The sequence below is a fragment of the Mixophyes fleayi genome, chromosome 10, assembly GCF_038048845.1.
Source record: "Mixophyes fleayi isolate aMixFle1 chromosome 10, aMixFle1.hap1, whole genome shotgun sequence".
Lineage (NCBI taxonomy): Eukaryota > Metazoa > Chordata > Amphibia > Anura > Limnodynastidae > Mixophyes > Mixophyes fleayi.
Window position 1 is genome coordinate 57,446,423 of NC_134411.1, and position 16,028 is coordinate 57,462,450.

Consider the following 16,028-nt stretch of genomic DNA (forward strand, 5'->3'; position numbering starts at 1 on the left):
GAAATAACTGGAAATTAGAGTTAGTGAGGTTAATAATAATGTAGGTACAAAATAAAACCTAAATTATGTGATTTTAGCCCAAAAAATGGAATTTTGTAAAAAAATAGCAAAAAAAACCAAACAAAACACGCAAGGGCGGTTTTGGCAAAAACAAAACCAAAACCAATACCTGGAGGTCAGTGAGCATCTCTAATAAATATTATTGCGTGTGTCCTCCTTCTCTCATTCCGAACTTTTGTCAGGTATGACAAAGATATCTATATGAAGAAAGGACAGTGTCACTAACCGGACCATGAGTGCCTCTGCGCTGGTGCATGGTTCTCTATCCTTCCTGCCGGCACCTGTCCTGAGCCGTGGCCGTCCGCCATCTTGATGGTCTGCGCGTGCGCAGGATCCATGAACTCTTATGACCTTGCTTTTAACCTAATTGGTGGATAAATCACCTCTCCCTATTTAAGGCACCTGTGGCCATGGTATCATGGCCTGATCTTGAGTCTCATTCCCTGTGAGTCTCTGAAGGTGTCTCCTGTGTCCTGCTCGTATCTTCAGTTTCCTGCTGGATTACCTGCTCTGCTCATCGGCGGTTCCCATACCCGCTACTGACTCCTGTGTCCTGCTCGTGTCTTCAGCTGTCTGCTGGATTACCTGCTCTGCTCATCGGCGGTTCCCATACCCGCTACTGACTCCTGTATCCTGCTCGTGTCTTCAGCTGTCTGCTGGATTACCTGCTCTGCTCACCTGCGGTTCCCATAGCCGCTACAGTCTCTCAGCTCTCCTGCTGTGCCTGCATATCCTCGTTGGACAAGCCTCTCTACTCAGCAGCGGTATGCATACTTGTTATTGACTATCAGCTGTTATCCTGCATATCCGCTTTGGACAAGCTTCTCTACTCAGCAGCGGTATCCATACCCGCTATAGACTATTAGCCGTTAGGCTGCATATCTGTTTGAACAAGCTTCTCTACTCAGCAGCGATATGCATACTTGTTATTGACTATCAGTTGTTATCCTGCATATCCGCTTTGGACAAGCCTCTCTACTCAGCAGCGGTATACATACCCGCTATAGACTATTAGCTGTGACGCTGCATATCTGTTTGGGACTAGCTCCTCTGCTCTTCAATTGCATTTTTACAGTTATAGACTCTTATCACTCCTCCACTTATCCGCGACTGGACAAGTCCTCACCTCATCACAGCAGTGGTACAACTTGCTATACGCAGACCACTGACTCTCCCGCTACCTACCTGCACCTGGACAACTCTTCTCATCACAGCAGTGGTACAACTTGCTATACGCAGACCACTGACTCTCCCGTTACCTTCCTTCACCTGTTCACGTCCACTCTACTCTCCTACCAGTACAGCTGCAAGTCGCTGACTCTCCTACCAGTATAGCTGCAAGTCACTGACTCTCATCTATTCCATTGGCATTCTCTCTCCATCTGCTGTTATATAAGTTCCTTCTATTCACCATACTGCCCAGAGGACCGCTATGTAAACCCCGCCCCTCTGGTAAGCATTATCAACTGGTGAATCCTGGGCAGAACTCCTAGTGCCCGTGACAGTAAGATCAGGCCATGACAGACCCAGGATTGGAACCAACAGCTAAAGAGATGCTGCAGTACCTGGTTACTCGGATTGAACAACAAGATGTTCGACAGCAACAGTTATTCCAATGTTGTCAGGCTCTAGCCTCCCGAGGAATCCCTGCGCAAAATGTAGCAGCTACTGTTGATCCTTCAGTACCTTTTTCTTCTTCCCAGTGCCATCCCAGGTGTCTACCGTTTCCACGCTACACCTGCCTACTCCCTCTAAGTATGATGGAGACCCGAAAACCTGTAGGGGTTTTCTTAACCAATGTTCCATTCATTTCGAACTTCAACCTCACAACTTTTCTACTCATCGTTCTCAAGTGGCCTATCTCATTTCTTTGTTTTCCGGACAGGCTCTCGCATGGGCCTCCCCTCTGTGGGAAAGAAATGACCCTTTATTGGAAGATAGTGCCATGTTTATTTCTACATTTCGAAGAATTTTTGACGAACCTGGTCGTGTTATCTCTGCGGCTTCCAGTATTCTCCGACTACGCCAAGGATCCCGGTCAGTAGCCCAGTACGTCATCCAATTTCGGATTCTTGCCTCCGAGCTCCAGTGGAACACTGAGGCGCTGATAGCTGCCTTCTGGCAGGGTCTTGCTGACAAGATCAAAGACGCACTGACCTCACAAGAGTTACCCTCCTCCTTGGACGACTTCATTTCTCTATGCCACCCTGTAGACATGAGGTTTCGTGAGAGAGATTCCGAAAGAGGAACTTCTACCAAAGCGCCTGTTCGCTCAGCATCTCAAGTTCGTCATCTTCCACCTCCAGTAGAACCCATGGAGGTAGGACGTTCTAAACTAACATCTGAAGAGAGGGAGTGCAGAGTGAAAAATAGACTCTGCATCTATTGTGCCGACTATACTCACATACTGAACTCATGCCCTAGAAGGTCGGGAAATGCCAGGCCCTAACCAGTCCTGGAGAGGTAAGGTTAGGGTCCCTGGAGTCCTCTCCATGTTCTATGGATTCTAAAATCTGTGCTTTTGATGTTACCGTTTCCTTTGCTACCACGTCATTTATGTCTCAAGCGCTTCTAGACTCTGGAGCTGCTGGAAACTTTATCTCTAGTTCTCTAGTGAATCAATGGTTCCTGCCAGTGATTCCTTTAAAAGCAGCTATCGCTGTCACCGCTATCGATGGTTCTCGCATAATTAATGGTCTCATCACTCAATGTACGACTCCATTGTCCCTTCAAATCGGAGCCTTACACCAGGAGAAAATTTCTTTGCTGGTCCTTCCTGTTACCACCAGTCCCATTGTACTTGGCTTTCCATGGCTTCAACTTCATTCTCCTCAGATTGACTGGAACACTCCTCATGTCACTTCCTGGGGTCCGGATTGTGATCATAGATGTCTGTCTCAAGTTATTCCACTCAAAATAAATCAATCTTCTATTACACCATGTCCGCTGGGTCTTCCTCCACAGTATGCTTCCTTCGCGATGTGTTCGATAAAATCCAGTCTGAACGCCTTCCGCCCCATCGGGCGTGGGATTGTCCGATTGATTTACAACCTGGCAAGAACTCTCCTAGGGGTCGTGTGTATCCTCTCTCGCTACCAGAGACCCAAGCAACATCTGATTATATCAAGGAGAATCTCCATCGTGGTTTTATTCGACCTTCCACTTTTCCCGCTGGAGCGGGGTTCTTTTTTGTTAAGAAGAAAGATGGGTCATTACGACCCTGTATAGATTATCGTGGACTTATTGCCATTACCATTAAAAATCGGTACCCTATTCCGCTAATTACCGAGCTCTTTGACGGCATTAAGGGAGCCCGCATAATTACCAAACTTGATCTCCGAGGCGCTTATAACTTAATCCGCATCAAGTCCGGAGACGAATGGAAGACAGCTTTTAACACCAGGGATGGACACTATGAATATCTAGTTATGCCCTTCGGGTTGTGTAACGCCCCAGCTGTCTTCCAGGGATTCATGAATGAGATCTTCCGGGACTTGTTGTATGTTTGTGTCGTCGTCCACCTGAACGACATATTAATTTTCTCCCAGGATCTGCCCACTCATCATCAACATGTGGCAGAGGTCCTTTTCAGACTCCGGAGAAACTCATTATTCTGCAAGTTAGAGAAATGTTCCTTTGAGTTATCCCAGATTCCATTCTTGGGATATATTGTGTCCGGAGTGGGTCTAAAGATGGATCCGGAGAAGGTGAACGCTGTACTACGTTGGCCCCAGCCAACTACCCTCAGAGCATTCCAACGCTTTTTAGGGTTTGCAAACTACTACAGACGCTTCATTCAAGGTTTTTCCTCCATTGCTTCTTCAATAGTGGCTCTGACCCGTAAGGGTGCTAATACTAAACAATGGTCCTCTGAGGCCCTTCAAGCCTTTCACTTCCTCAAGAAGGCGTTCTCTACCGCACCTGTTCTTCAACAGCCTGACGTGACCCTTCCTTTCTTTCTGGAAGTAGACGCCTCTAATGTTGGTCTAGGGGCCATTCTATCTCAAAGATCGGAGCAACAAAAATTCCATCCTTGTGCCTTCTACTCTCGAGGTCTTCTACCTGCGGAGAGAAACTATACCATCGGGGACAAGGAGTTGTTGGTCATAAAAGCAGCATTAGAGGAATGGAAATATCTGCTAGAGGGGGCTCGTCATCCTGTAACTATTTTTACTGACCACAAAAACCTGTTATATCTGCAGTCAGCTCAGTGTTTGAATCCTCGTCAAGCAAGATGGTCACTTTTCTTTTCTCGTTTTGAACTTATCATAACCTTCAAACCAGCTTCCAAGAATAGAAAAGCAGACACCTTATCTCGGGCGTTTGTGGCATCCTCTGACACTGAGGATAGTCCTAATCATCCCATATTGGATCCCAAATGTGTTACTCTGGCCACTTCTTCCACAAAGGTGCTACCATTTGGGAGAACCCTCGTGCCTCCATCTCTACGTAAAAAAATATTATCGTGGTATCAGTCTTCCCGTTTTTCTGGACATTCGGGAGAACGCAAGACATTCGAAATCCTTTATCGAAGCTACTGGTGGCCCTCTATGAGGAGAGATGTCAAAGAATTTGTGGCCGCATGTGAGGTTTGTTCCCAGTTTAAAATCCCTCGCAGAACACCGGCGGGATTACTTCAACCACTACCCATTCCTTCTAAACCATGGACCCATATTAGTATGGACTTTGTCACCGATCTTCCTCCTAGCAAAAGTTGCAATACCATCTGGGTAGTGGTGGATAGATTTTCGAAAATGGCACATTTTTTTCCGTTGACCGGATTACCTTCATCATCTACTCTGGCTGACCATTTTATCAAGGAGATCTTTCGGATTCATGGATGTCCATCTGAGATTGTTTCAGATAGAGGAGTGCAGTTTGTCTCCAGATTCTGGCGAGCCCTTTGCAAGACCTTGGGTATCCGATTGTCACTATCATCCTCCTACCATCCTCAATCAAATGGACAGACCGAGAGAGTCAACCAAGATCTTGAGACTTTCATAAGGATGTTCTCCTCAGACAACCAAGACAACGGGGTAGATTTGCTTCCATGGGCTGAATTCGCCCATAACAATATGTATCACGAGTCATCTTCAAAAACTCCATTGTTTGTGGTATACGGTCACCATCCGTCTCTCCCAGAATTTCCTGCCCTCCCTCCCACCCAAGTTCCTGCAGTGAAGAGTTTATGTCAGAGTTTCAAAACTATCTGGTCTCAGGTTAAATCCTCCCTGAAGAAGACATCTGCCAGATACAAATGTTTTGCTGATAAAAAGAGGCGAGCTATTCCACCACTTAAAGTTGGAGACCGCGTATGGCTTTCTACCAAAAATATTCGCCTGAAGGTTCTGTCCATGAAGTTCGCTCCCCATTTCATTGGTCCATATAAAATCACTCAGGTGATATATCCGGTGTGCTTCAAACTACTATTACCTAAGAACCTTCGTATCTCCAACGCCTTCCATGTGTCATTACTCAAGCCACTTATCATCAACCGTTTCTCTGTTCCTCCTTCAGCACCTCGGCCAGTACAAGTTCATCAAGAGGAGGAGTTTGAAATTACTCATATTCTGGATGCCAAAATTTCGCGAGGAGTTCTTCGCTTCCTAGTGCATTGGAAGAGCTTTGGTCCAGAGGAGCGTTCTTGGATCCGCGCAGATGATCTAAACGCTCCAGCTCTTCTAAAAAAAAATTACTCCAAGTTTCCTGGCAAACCCGGCTCCAAGTGTTCTGTGCCCACCTTTAAAAGGGGGGTACTGTCACTGCACTGGTGCGTGGTTCTCTATCCTTCCTGCCGGCGCCTGTCCTGAGCCACGGCCGTCCGCCATCTTGATGGTCTGCGCGTGCGCAGGATCCATGAACTCTTATGACCTTGCTTTTAACCTAATTGGTGGATCAATCACCTCTCCCTATTTAAGGCACCTGTGGCCATGGTATTGTGGCCTGATCTTGAGTCTCATTCCCTGTAAGTCTCTGAAGGTGTCTCCTGTGTCCTGCTCATATCTTTAGTTTCCTGCTGGATTACCTGCTCTGCTCATCGGCGGTTCCCATACCCGCTACTGACTTCTGTGTCCTGCTCGTGTCTTCAGCTGTCTGCTGGATTACCTGCTCTGCTCATCGGCGGTTCCCATACCCGCTACAGTCTCTCAGCTCTCCTGATGTGCCTGCATATCCTTGTTGGACAAGCCTCTCTACTCAGCAGCGGTATGCATACTTGTTATTGACTATCAGCTGTTATCCTGCATATCCGCTTTGGACAAGCTTCTCTACTCAGCAGCGGTATCCATACCCGCTATAGACTATTAGCCGTTACGCTGTATATCTGTTTGAACAAGCTTCTCTACTCAGTCAATAAAAAGTATGCATATCGCTGCTATCAGTTGTTATCCTGCATATCCGCTTTGGACAAGCCTCTCTACTCAGCAGCGGTATACATACCCGCTATAGACTATTAGCTGTGATGCTGCATATCTGTTTGGGACTAGCTCCTCTGCTCTCCAATTGTATTTATACAGTTATAGACTCTTATCACTCCTCCACTTATCCACACCTGGACTAGTCCTCACCTCATCACAGCAGTGGTACAACTTGCTATACGCAGACCACTGACTCTTATCACTCCTCCACTTATCCGCACCTGGACAAGTCCTCACCTCATCACAGCAGTGGTACAACTTGCTATACGCAGACCACTGACTCTCCCGCTACCTACCTGCACCTGGACAAGTCTTCTCATCACAGCAGTGGTACAACTTGCTATACGCAGACCACTGACTCTCCCGTTACCTTCCTTCACCTGTTCATGTCCACTCTACTCTCCTACCAGTACAGCTGCAAGTCGCTGACTCTCCTACCAGTATAGCTGCAAGTCACTGACTCTCATTTATTCCATTGGCATTCTCTCTCCATCTGCTGTTATATACGTTCCTACTATTCACCCTACTGCCCAGAGGACCGCTGTGTAAACCCCGCCCCTCTGGTAAGCATTATCAACTGGTGAATCCTGGGCAGAACTCCTTGTGCCCGTGACAGACAGGTAATTTAATTACGTTTAACCAAGAAACGGAACACAACATCGTTTTTACCTACTACCATTTGCTCACCTTGGACATTACTTGAAATCACTTTATGCTGATGTCCCTCCTGAGGATGATTTGAAAAGGCATTTGGTCAAGTGGACAGGTAGTAGAGTTGGAGTTGAAAAAAAGGTTAGAGACATCTTCATTTGTGAGATCAATTTAAAAGAAGATACAAGAGGATGCAGGAGTGTAATTGTGCAGGATGTCACTCTGGATAAGAGGATACTATTTATTGGATAGTGTCAGGTTGGGCATGAAGGATGAGTGAGATCATGCTGTCTCAGCTGGTATTGGCTAGACTTTACTCAGAGGCGCGGAGTCTAACAGAGCAGAAGGTATTCACCAGGGATCACCGCAAGGAGATTTGGGCTTAGCGGCTTCCACCTTGCAGGTCGCGGCCCCCTAGGGAAGTTCCCATTAACACAGAGCAGAGAGGTAACTTTGAGAGGCAACTTGACATAGAGGAATAAGGCCCAATGAAGGACAGGTACATGAGTCTCTAGTAGAACACTGCAGAGGAGGAGGTGATAACCCAGTACAGGGCAATCCATGGAGGGGTAGCTATACAGAGGTCAGTGGTACACAGGATATGCAGCAGACGATGAACCAAAGCTATTACCACTTGGATGTGGAACGGATCAGCGGAGGTCAGCGGTGCATTTGGAATAGGTAGCGGGTGTTGATCACAATGAAGAGAAGGGAGCTGTTTCAGGCCAGGAGAAGACTCGAAGAACCAACACTGAAAGGTGAGGGGGGGAGCCTTATAAAGGAGTACTGACCAATGACCAGATAGGCCAGGTAACACAAGTGGGGCAGTAGCACAAGCGCAGACTGCTGCTGACAGGACAGCATGCACAATGGGGAGATCCTCGAGTGGAGATACCCGGAGACCGTTGTGTGACAGCTAGTGACAGTGAAGTATGAAAAACCCAAAGGCTAAATATAGTATTAATGGCACTATAATGGAAACTACTGAAGAGGAAAGGGTTCTAGCAGTCACTATTTCAGTTAACTTAAAGGCAGTAAAGCAATGTAACAAAACAATGAGGGAGGCAAGTCAGATGCTTAGTTGCATAGGGAGAGGAATAAGTAGCAGAAGGAAAGAAGTAATAATGCCACTTGATAGATCATTTAATACGGCCTCATCTAGAATACTGTGTACTTACCAGGAAAGACTAAAAGATCTTAATATGTATAGTTTGGAGCAGAGAAGGGAAATTTGAGGACATGATATGAACTTTCAAATATATCAAGGGTTTTAGCAAGGTACAGGAGAGAAACATTCTTCAAAGGTAAAGAATGATTAGAACACATGGACATACACGGAAACTGGAGGGAAGTAGGTTCAGTGAAAATTTGAGGAAAATTATTTCACAGAAAGGGTAGTAGACAAGTGGAATAGCCTACAATCAGAGGTGGTAGAGGCTAAAAGAGTAGAGCAATTTAAACATGCTTGGAATAGACATAAGGATACCATTGCAAAGATTAAAGGACCAAATAGGGTTTGAGGTTACCATAGGTTTATTAAAAAATGGGCAGACTAGATGGGCCAAGCGGTTTTTATCTGACACCAAATGCTATGTTTCTATGTTACAACAGTGTATGGGGTTAGAAAATTGAGCAGATAGATATGAGACACTGGAAGTATATTATGTAGGTAACATGTTTCCTTTGTGCTCCACAGTGAGGTCTTGTTCAATGCTGAAGAAAATAGATTCTGCAGCCACTTGATCAAGGGTTATTGCTAGGAGGTTATTAAGATGTGAGACTGTCAAATCAGAATGAGAGAATGTGGAAACTGGGTCGAGATGTTGTTGCAGAGAGATTGAAAGCAGTGCCATAACTAGACATTTTAGTGCCCTGGGCGAGACAGGGCACCGGCGCCCCCCATCTAAGTGGGCGTGACATTTGCCGAGTGGGTGTGGCCAACCTAATGTGGGGGTGTGGTTGGCACTTTACTGAAAAAATTCTGTTACACATATTTTCAAATGCATGAAAAGCCAAATGCATGTATATATATTTATATCTATATAGATATATGGCACTGGGTTAAATACCAGTGGCACCACATGTCAAACACAGTGGTTAATTAGTATTTGCACTTGCGGTCTGTGGGTTCCTTGGAGGACCATGCATTTACCCCAGTCCATGCATTTACCCCAGAACGCACATGCGTTCCACTGCTTCTGATGCCTGGAATTAATTGTTGCTTGTGGGGAAAACTGCCGAGATTAGAGCTGTGGTTCGCCTGGGCACAGAGGCAGGTATCGGGCAACTGCGCACCCTTGGGCTTGCGCCCTGGGTGACGGCACTGCCCGCACCTGCCTAGTTATGGCTCTGGATGTTACAGAGCAGTGGAGAAAAACAGAATTTGTCATCCTTTCAGCAGACAGGAAGGGTCAAGCTGCCTCTCACAGACCATTGCTAACTTGATTATAAAGGTTATTGATCTGTCCTGCAAGGTCTTCGGAAAGATCCTAACAAACAAAACAGGTTGCGCTGCGAAAAACCTCTATCACTGGTGTTTATATCAATATAAATGGAGAATCTGTCAAGAACCAACGGAGAATATTGAAAACATAGGCAATCCAAAAGGAACAGTGTTTTATTTACCGACAGTACAATTGGAGGAATCTATACACAAATAGAATATATAAAAAACAGAGTGTATAAAAAAACATATAACCAGCCAGCATTTAGGTCCAGTGGACCCGGTATACAGACAAACCTTCAGTACTGAGGTAACAGATGGATTGTAATAATTGTTCTAGCCTCATACAAGTGGATAGAAAACTCATAGTCACAGATCAAAAACAGGTAGAAAAATAAAATAAAAATAAATAAAAAGTAAAAAATAAAGTGTAAAAAATAAAAATATATAATCAAAAAACGTCTTGTTTGAAAGGACTGTAACTCCAAATTATACCACTTCGGGGTCAAATCCAGTATAGATCAGAAATTGTGCCTCTGTAGTCGTAATGATAATCAAGTCCAATATGTTACAACTGGATACATTGATTCAATAACCTAGTTCTCTGAAGCGGATAGTGATAATAGTTCTGCGGTTCAAACTAAACAACGTACTTCTTACCCAATGTTGTCTTCACCCTCCGGAGGGAATCACAATAGACAGCACGTGAAAAATTCAAAACACAGACCTGCTTATTAGGATCTCCTAAACGCTCCTGTAGTAAGCGTGATAGCTCATGGCTCCGGATATGACCCGCTCGTCAGCGGGGATGAAACCAACTTTCTTCCAGGTCACCTCGGCATTTGGAACGCAAATGCGTTCCACTGCACTGCTTTTGATGCCCTGAATGAATTGTGGGCACAGAGGCAGGTATCGGGCGGCTGTGCCCCCCTGGGCGGTCACACCGCCCGCTCCGCCGTCGTTACGGCTCTGATTTGAAAGTTGTTTAAAATTAATAAAACTGACATATTTATGGGTATGAACTTGGTAGAGTTACAGTGCAAAGTGGTGGAGAAGAGAATGCAGGTGATCAGGTGATTGGTCTGAGAGAGAGGAAAAGAGGGTTAAAGAAATGTAACTGAACAAATGTGGGAGAAAACAGGTCAAGAAAGTGGCCATCACAATAAATAGCAGAGTCAGTCTAATGGGAGAGCTCAAGAGAGGAGGTTAGTGTAATTTGGAAACAGAAAAAGAATGTGGAATATCAATCAGGGTGTTGAAATTACACAAAATGACAGTAGGGGATATGAGGGGATAAAAATAAGGCGATAATTGATCAAGGGAGACAGCAGAAAGCGACTGTGTTGAAATTCCAAATAGTATGTACTTCAAACGATAAGACCACTAGTAAAGGAAAAGCGGAAAAGCTTCGACTTCAATAAATTGACATGGGGGGGTCTATGAATTAAAGGAAAATAAAACAGTGGCATATTTCTTTTCTTTCCTTGACATGATGGCACAGTGTTTAGCATTACTGCCTCACAGTACTGGATTTGATCGTGGGTTCAGTTTTGACCAGGACCCTATCTGTGTGGAGTTTGTATATTCTCCTCTTGCTTGCATAGGTTTCCATCACATTCTTTTGTTCCCTCCCACTTGCCAAAGACATACTGGTAGGCATATTGACTTCTGATGAAATTAACAGTAGTGTGTTTCTGTATGGTAGGGAACATAGATTGCAAGCTCCACTGGGGGCAAGTACTGATGTGAAGGATTAAAAATATTATTTGCAAAGAGCTTTGAGCTGCGTGGAGCTATATTTATGACTGTTAATAAATAACTTAATGAATACTAACCTCCTCTCAGTTGCTTTGGCTCAGCAATCTCACTGGAGTGAGGAGGTAAAGTAACATCTCTGACATATGGTGCTCTGCTCACAAACTGCAGCACTGTGGCGGTTTAATGCTGGAACAGAGAGCCCATAGTTTGCAGCAGTGAAAGATAAACATAATTAATTTAGTAAATCCATTTTTCACATACCTCTTATATTGCTTGAGCATCTTTATGCTTAATATTTGATGTTGCTTTTACTCCCGAAAAGTAGACAATGTATGTTACCTATGTTTTCATTTCCAACAGGACATTAATTTGGGACAGAAATAATACAACGGCTTTTGGGTTTCTGGATGTAGCCCATGCAATGGAAAGGTAAAATTGTTTATTTTTAAACCACAGCAAACAATCGCTTATGAGTAATTTTGAGCTTTAAACATGTATAAGCTGCAGTTTTTTAAAGGACAGAGGTTTTGTTCAATTCAAAATAGAACCTTATATATCAAGGTAATTGTATTACAAGAAAAATTAAAACATATGTACAATATAGTGGTTGAAGTGGCTGGTATATGGTGGTATGCCATATCTCTACTTTTCCATTGTAAAATTATCAAATTTCATTAACAGAACACCAGCAACTTAGATAGAAAAAGTTTCACTTAGCTTTGGTACAGAATCAGCACTCAAGATAATAGCTTACACTACCAAGGGCAGGGAATCTTCCATCTCAGTAACTGATATACCCTACAGAGGAATAGCAACTGTTTCACATGGCACATTCAAGACGTCCATGGAAGAAGTTCCATAAATAAATGGTTCCCATAACCTATAAGCATGTTACTTATCTCATTGTTGCAAAATATGTCCAATCATAAATTTGCTTGTCTTTTAAACATGCAGAAGCAACTAGAACATGAATCATAATCTTTATCCCTTTGGATTCAGGGTTTCAAGTGTTTTAATTCAGAAAAACTCCTTGAGTTTTAATCTGTGTAATCTACTTCCTCTTCTTTTAGGGGCTGGAATTTCTTCAGTAATTAAGAAATCTTAACTGATTGATGGCTGAATGTTTACTCTTTAATATACATTGCTACAATCATATTACCTCTCTGCTGATTTATAAGAGGATATTTGGTCTTAAGCCTACTTGTTGTTTCCATAAAGCAGTTTGCATACATGAAGTTATCCACTTTGAAACACAAGTCCATATGCCACAAATGAAAAGTCATGTGTAGTACTTTGATTGAATCATCTTAAATTTCTCTCCCACAACTGTGACAATATACTAACAGTTCTCAGTAAAGGGATTGTCCTTTTATCCAACTTGTATCACAGACTATTTTTGCAACTGATTTAGAAATGGAGCACTTTTTTGTGATCTGTGAAATTGGAAAGCCTATTTGCTTGTTTCTTTTTAATATAGCAAGGGAAGGGCACAATAAATTAACAATGTGGAAGATTTTGCATAAGAATAAACTGCAAAATAGTAAAAAATCACATTCGGACCATTGAAGATAGAATAGGCAGTTGATTTAGTGGAAAAAAGAGGATTTACATACATTTTAAACAAAATATAGAATGGGAAATTGTCAGCTAATATATAGTAATATGTCCAAGTAGGTACGACAGACTCTGCAGGAATTTTCTTTAGCAATGACACAATGTTTCTACATCAAAGATATCCCAGTTTTATTTCCATTAAGATTCAAGATTTATGTTTACATAGTAGTTGTTTGTTGACGACTCTGAATGTAGAAAGCCTGTATCTCTTCATGTCAACTAAAGAAGGTATGGAGAAACTAAAAGTAAAATTTAATGTAATAGGGACTCAGTGGGTGAGGCTCAAAAATTATTTAACAGCAAATTGCTGTAAAATATATTGTGCAAAATTGATTTCCATTTTGAAAGTTATTTTTAGTTTTCAGTGACAACATATGTCCTTTGTTAGTGTAGATATATCTATTTTGCTGTTTGAGTGAAGCCAACTTCAATCCTAAAATTCTTTGTTAACAAATAACTTTTCAGGCTGTTTAAAATATGTTGTGCTTCTATTTTGGACACCATGGCAAAACAGAAGGGTCTCTCACCACTGGCTTGGATTGTTGAATGATGCAGAGAGCATTTGCTTCTTTTAGTTTTCATCAACTATACTTAAGGCAGTCATCTCTTAGGATGTCCTAGCATATTTAGATGAGAGATCAGTGACATTAGTTTGATAAAGATGGCTAAAAAGTTATTAGAAGATAAAAAGCACAAATTAGCACAATAACCCATGGCGGTAATTATAATTTACTTACCAGATGGTACCATACTCCATTTAAGGTTCTGAAAATGTTCCCAAACAACTCTGGCATTTGCTTGAGGTACAGGACAGTAATATGCACAAAAGAAGATATCTGGTAGTTCTGTCTTGTCATAACCTCTTACTGGAAAAACCACTGGAATTTGGGAAAAGTATTTACATATTAACCTACGTAGCGGTTGTCTTGTTTACAAAGACAACTTTGTCTTTTACCCCATCTAAATATATGGAAATTATTCTGCATGCATTTTAGATTATATCATTTTTGCTAGCATGGAGTGTGGTTATATAGCATACTTAAAATAGAAAATAATGTAAAACACATTTTGATAATTATACTTAAAACATTTTATAGAGATTTATTAAAATGATTGCATACATCAGCAACTATATATATTGGTTTACTACTACACATGTTTTCTTAGTGTTATGATCCCAATCATTTGCTTTAGATTTCTATGAAAGTGATAAATCTGTAGTTTTGAAAACAAAATGGAATAGTATTAGTGGTAATTACCCAATTGTTTCAGTGGGTAGATGTGATGTGTTGATGTCTATTGACTGGACACAGTAGATGTTATATTGCCAATAAGTCATATGGAAGGAATAAAATTAATAAACTTAAAAGCATATAAAGCAACAAAAGTTAGACTTTTTACTGTTTAGCTGAAATATGTGACATTACTATACATCACATGTGTTTATATGTGTTTTTTTTACTTTAAAAGTAATTATGATTATTGGCAAATTTTTGCCACATTAAAATAAAGTGGATCAATTTTCTACTACTATGAATACTACATTAAATACTTTCTAATTTCACAATTTGCAGGAATTACTCATTAATGTCAATGCCTTTCCCAATAAGTGACATATCACAAGCATACCGATTGAATCCAGGAAAAACAGAAGATGCACTGCATCAGGTTGGTATGAACATCATCTTGTTTACTGATATCAATGTGCCCTAAATAATATGTACAGTTTATAGTATTAAGTGAAGTCTTTGAGGTGGTGATTGCAACAAGGGCTACTAAAGGTAGACACTAATAATTTTGCCTGAATGCTACTCTGAAAGGGGAATGTGTATGAGGAGTAGGTATGCATTTAGATTTATTCTAGAGAGAGAGATAAATGTAGCAGATATTAGTTATAGACATAAAAAATTAGAAAGAAAGTGGTAAAAATTGCACTTATGAACTGATAAAGAAAAACTAATAGCATATCACAATCAAAATGATATAATTTGGATTGATCTAGATTACAATGCAGGCATTGAAAAATCCCATGTTGGTGGGGAGGGGTGAAGGAATCCAGATTTTAAATTAGGGACCAGTTATTTTTGCCTACCGTCCATTAGGGTGGAAGGTGAGTGGACCCTACAGCCTATGGCTGTCTCAACTTTAATCAGGCTAATTACCAGTTTGGCAGAGAAAGGTGCGCAGGGCAAAGAGGTTGAAGTGACTCCCAGTCTACAGGTAGAAAGGGAAGTGAAGGAGGAAGGTGGGGAGCGAAAAAGGGGATACGCCAGGGCCTAGTAGAGTGGGGTACTAGTTACAGGATAAAGGCAGAGATAGCGAAGATGAGGCACTAGAGAAGAGCAAAAATAAGGGGGCTAGGAGTCAAGGGAATAAATAGAGAGAAGAGGCGGAGTGCTAAAGGTAAACAGGAGAAGAAGGACACAAGGAAAGAGGGCCCTGCTCAAGGGAGCTTACAATCTAAAGGTGAGGGGAGACTAACAGGAGACATATAGTGGCAATAGGGGATGAGGAATGAGAACACTGAGGGGAAGGACGCAAAGGAATAAGAAGGAGGGGGCGAGGTATAGTGAGGATCAGGGTTGGACTGGCCCACCTGGGAGCCGGGGTATTCCCCGGTGGGCACCGAAGCCTAATGGCTCTGCCCTCTTCGTTGGTGGGGTGGAGCAGGTTACTGAAAAAAAACAAAAACTTACCTGATCGCAGTGTGACGTCATCATGCCCAACATTCAGTGAGGAGTGGCGCAGAGAGGAGCCAGCAAGCAAGCAAGAAGACACGAAGAGAAGAAAAGAGAAGAGAAAAAAGAAGCCAATAAGAAGGTAAGTAAAGAAATGGAGACAAGGGGGGGAAAGAAGCATGGCACAGAGTGATGAAGAAGGGAGAGCAGAATGGCACAGAGTGATGAGGGGGAGCAGGATGGCACAGAGTGATGAGGGGGGAGCAGAATGGCACAGAGTGATGAAGGGGGGCAGAATGGCACAGAGTGATGAAGGGGGAATGTCACAGAGTGATGAAGGGGGTAGCAGGATGGCACAGAGTAATGGGAGGAGCAGTATGGCACAGAGGGATGAAGAGGGGAGCAGGA

The 16,028-nt window shown here is 42.7% G+C and overlaps 1 protein-coding gene and 1 long non-coding RNA gene across 2 annotated transcripts in view; one reads left to right on the forward strand and one right to left on the reverse strand.

The window, feature by feature from the left end:
- The window catches only part of LOC142103486 (uncharacterized), a 42,491-nt gene extending 30,948 nt beyond the window's left edge, over positions 1-11,543 (reverse strand). The window contains exon 1 of the long non-coding RNA XR_012679371.1: positions 11,406-11,543. This is a non-coding gene — a long non-coding RNA (uncharacterized LOC142103486). The remainder of the gene's footprint in view (positions 1-11,405) is intronic.
- CARMIL2 (capping protein regulator and myosin 1 linker 2) overlaps positions 1-16,028 on the forward strand; it is a 1,059,949-nt gene that overhangs the window by 465,835 nt on the left and 578,086 nt on the right. Inside the window, exons 22-23 of the mRNA XM_075188807.1 lie at positions 11,689-11,757; positions 14,517-14,610. Coding sequence (XP_075044908.1) covers positions 11,689-11,757; positions 14,517-14,610 — 163 coding nt within the window. The remainder of the gene's footprint in view (positions 1-11,688; positions 11,758-14,516; positions 14,611-16,028) is intronic.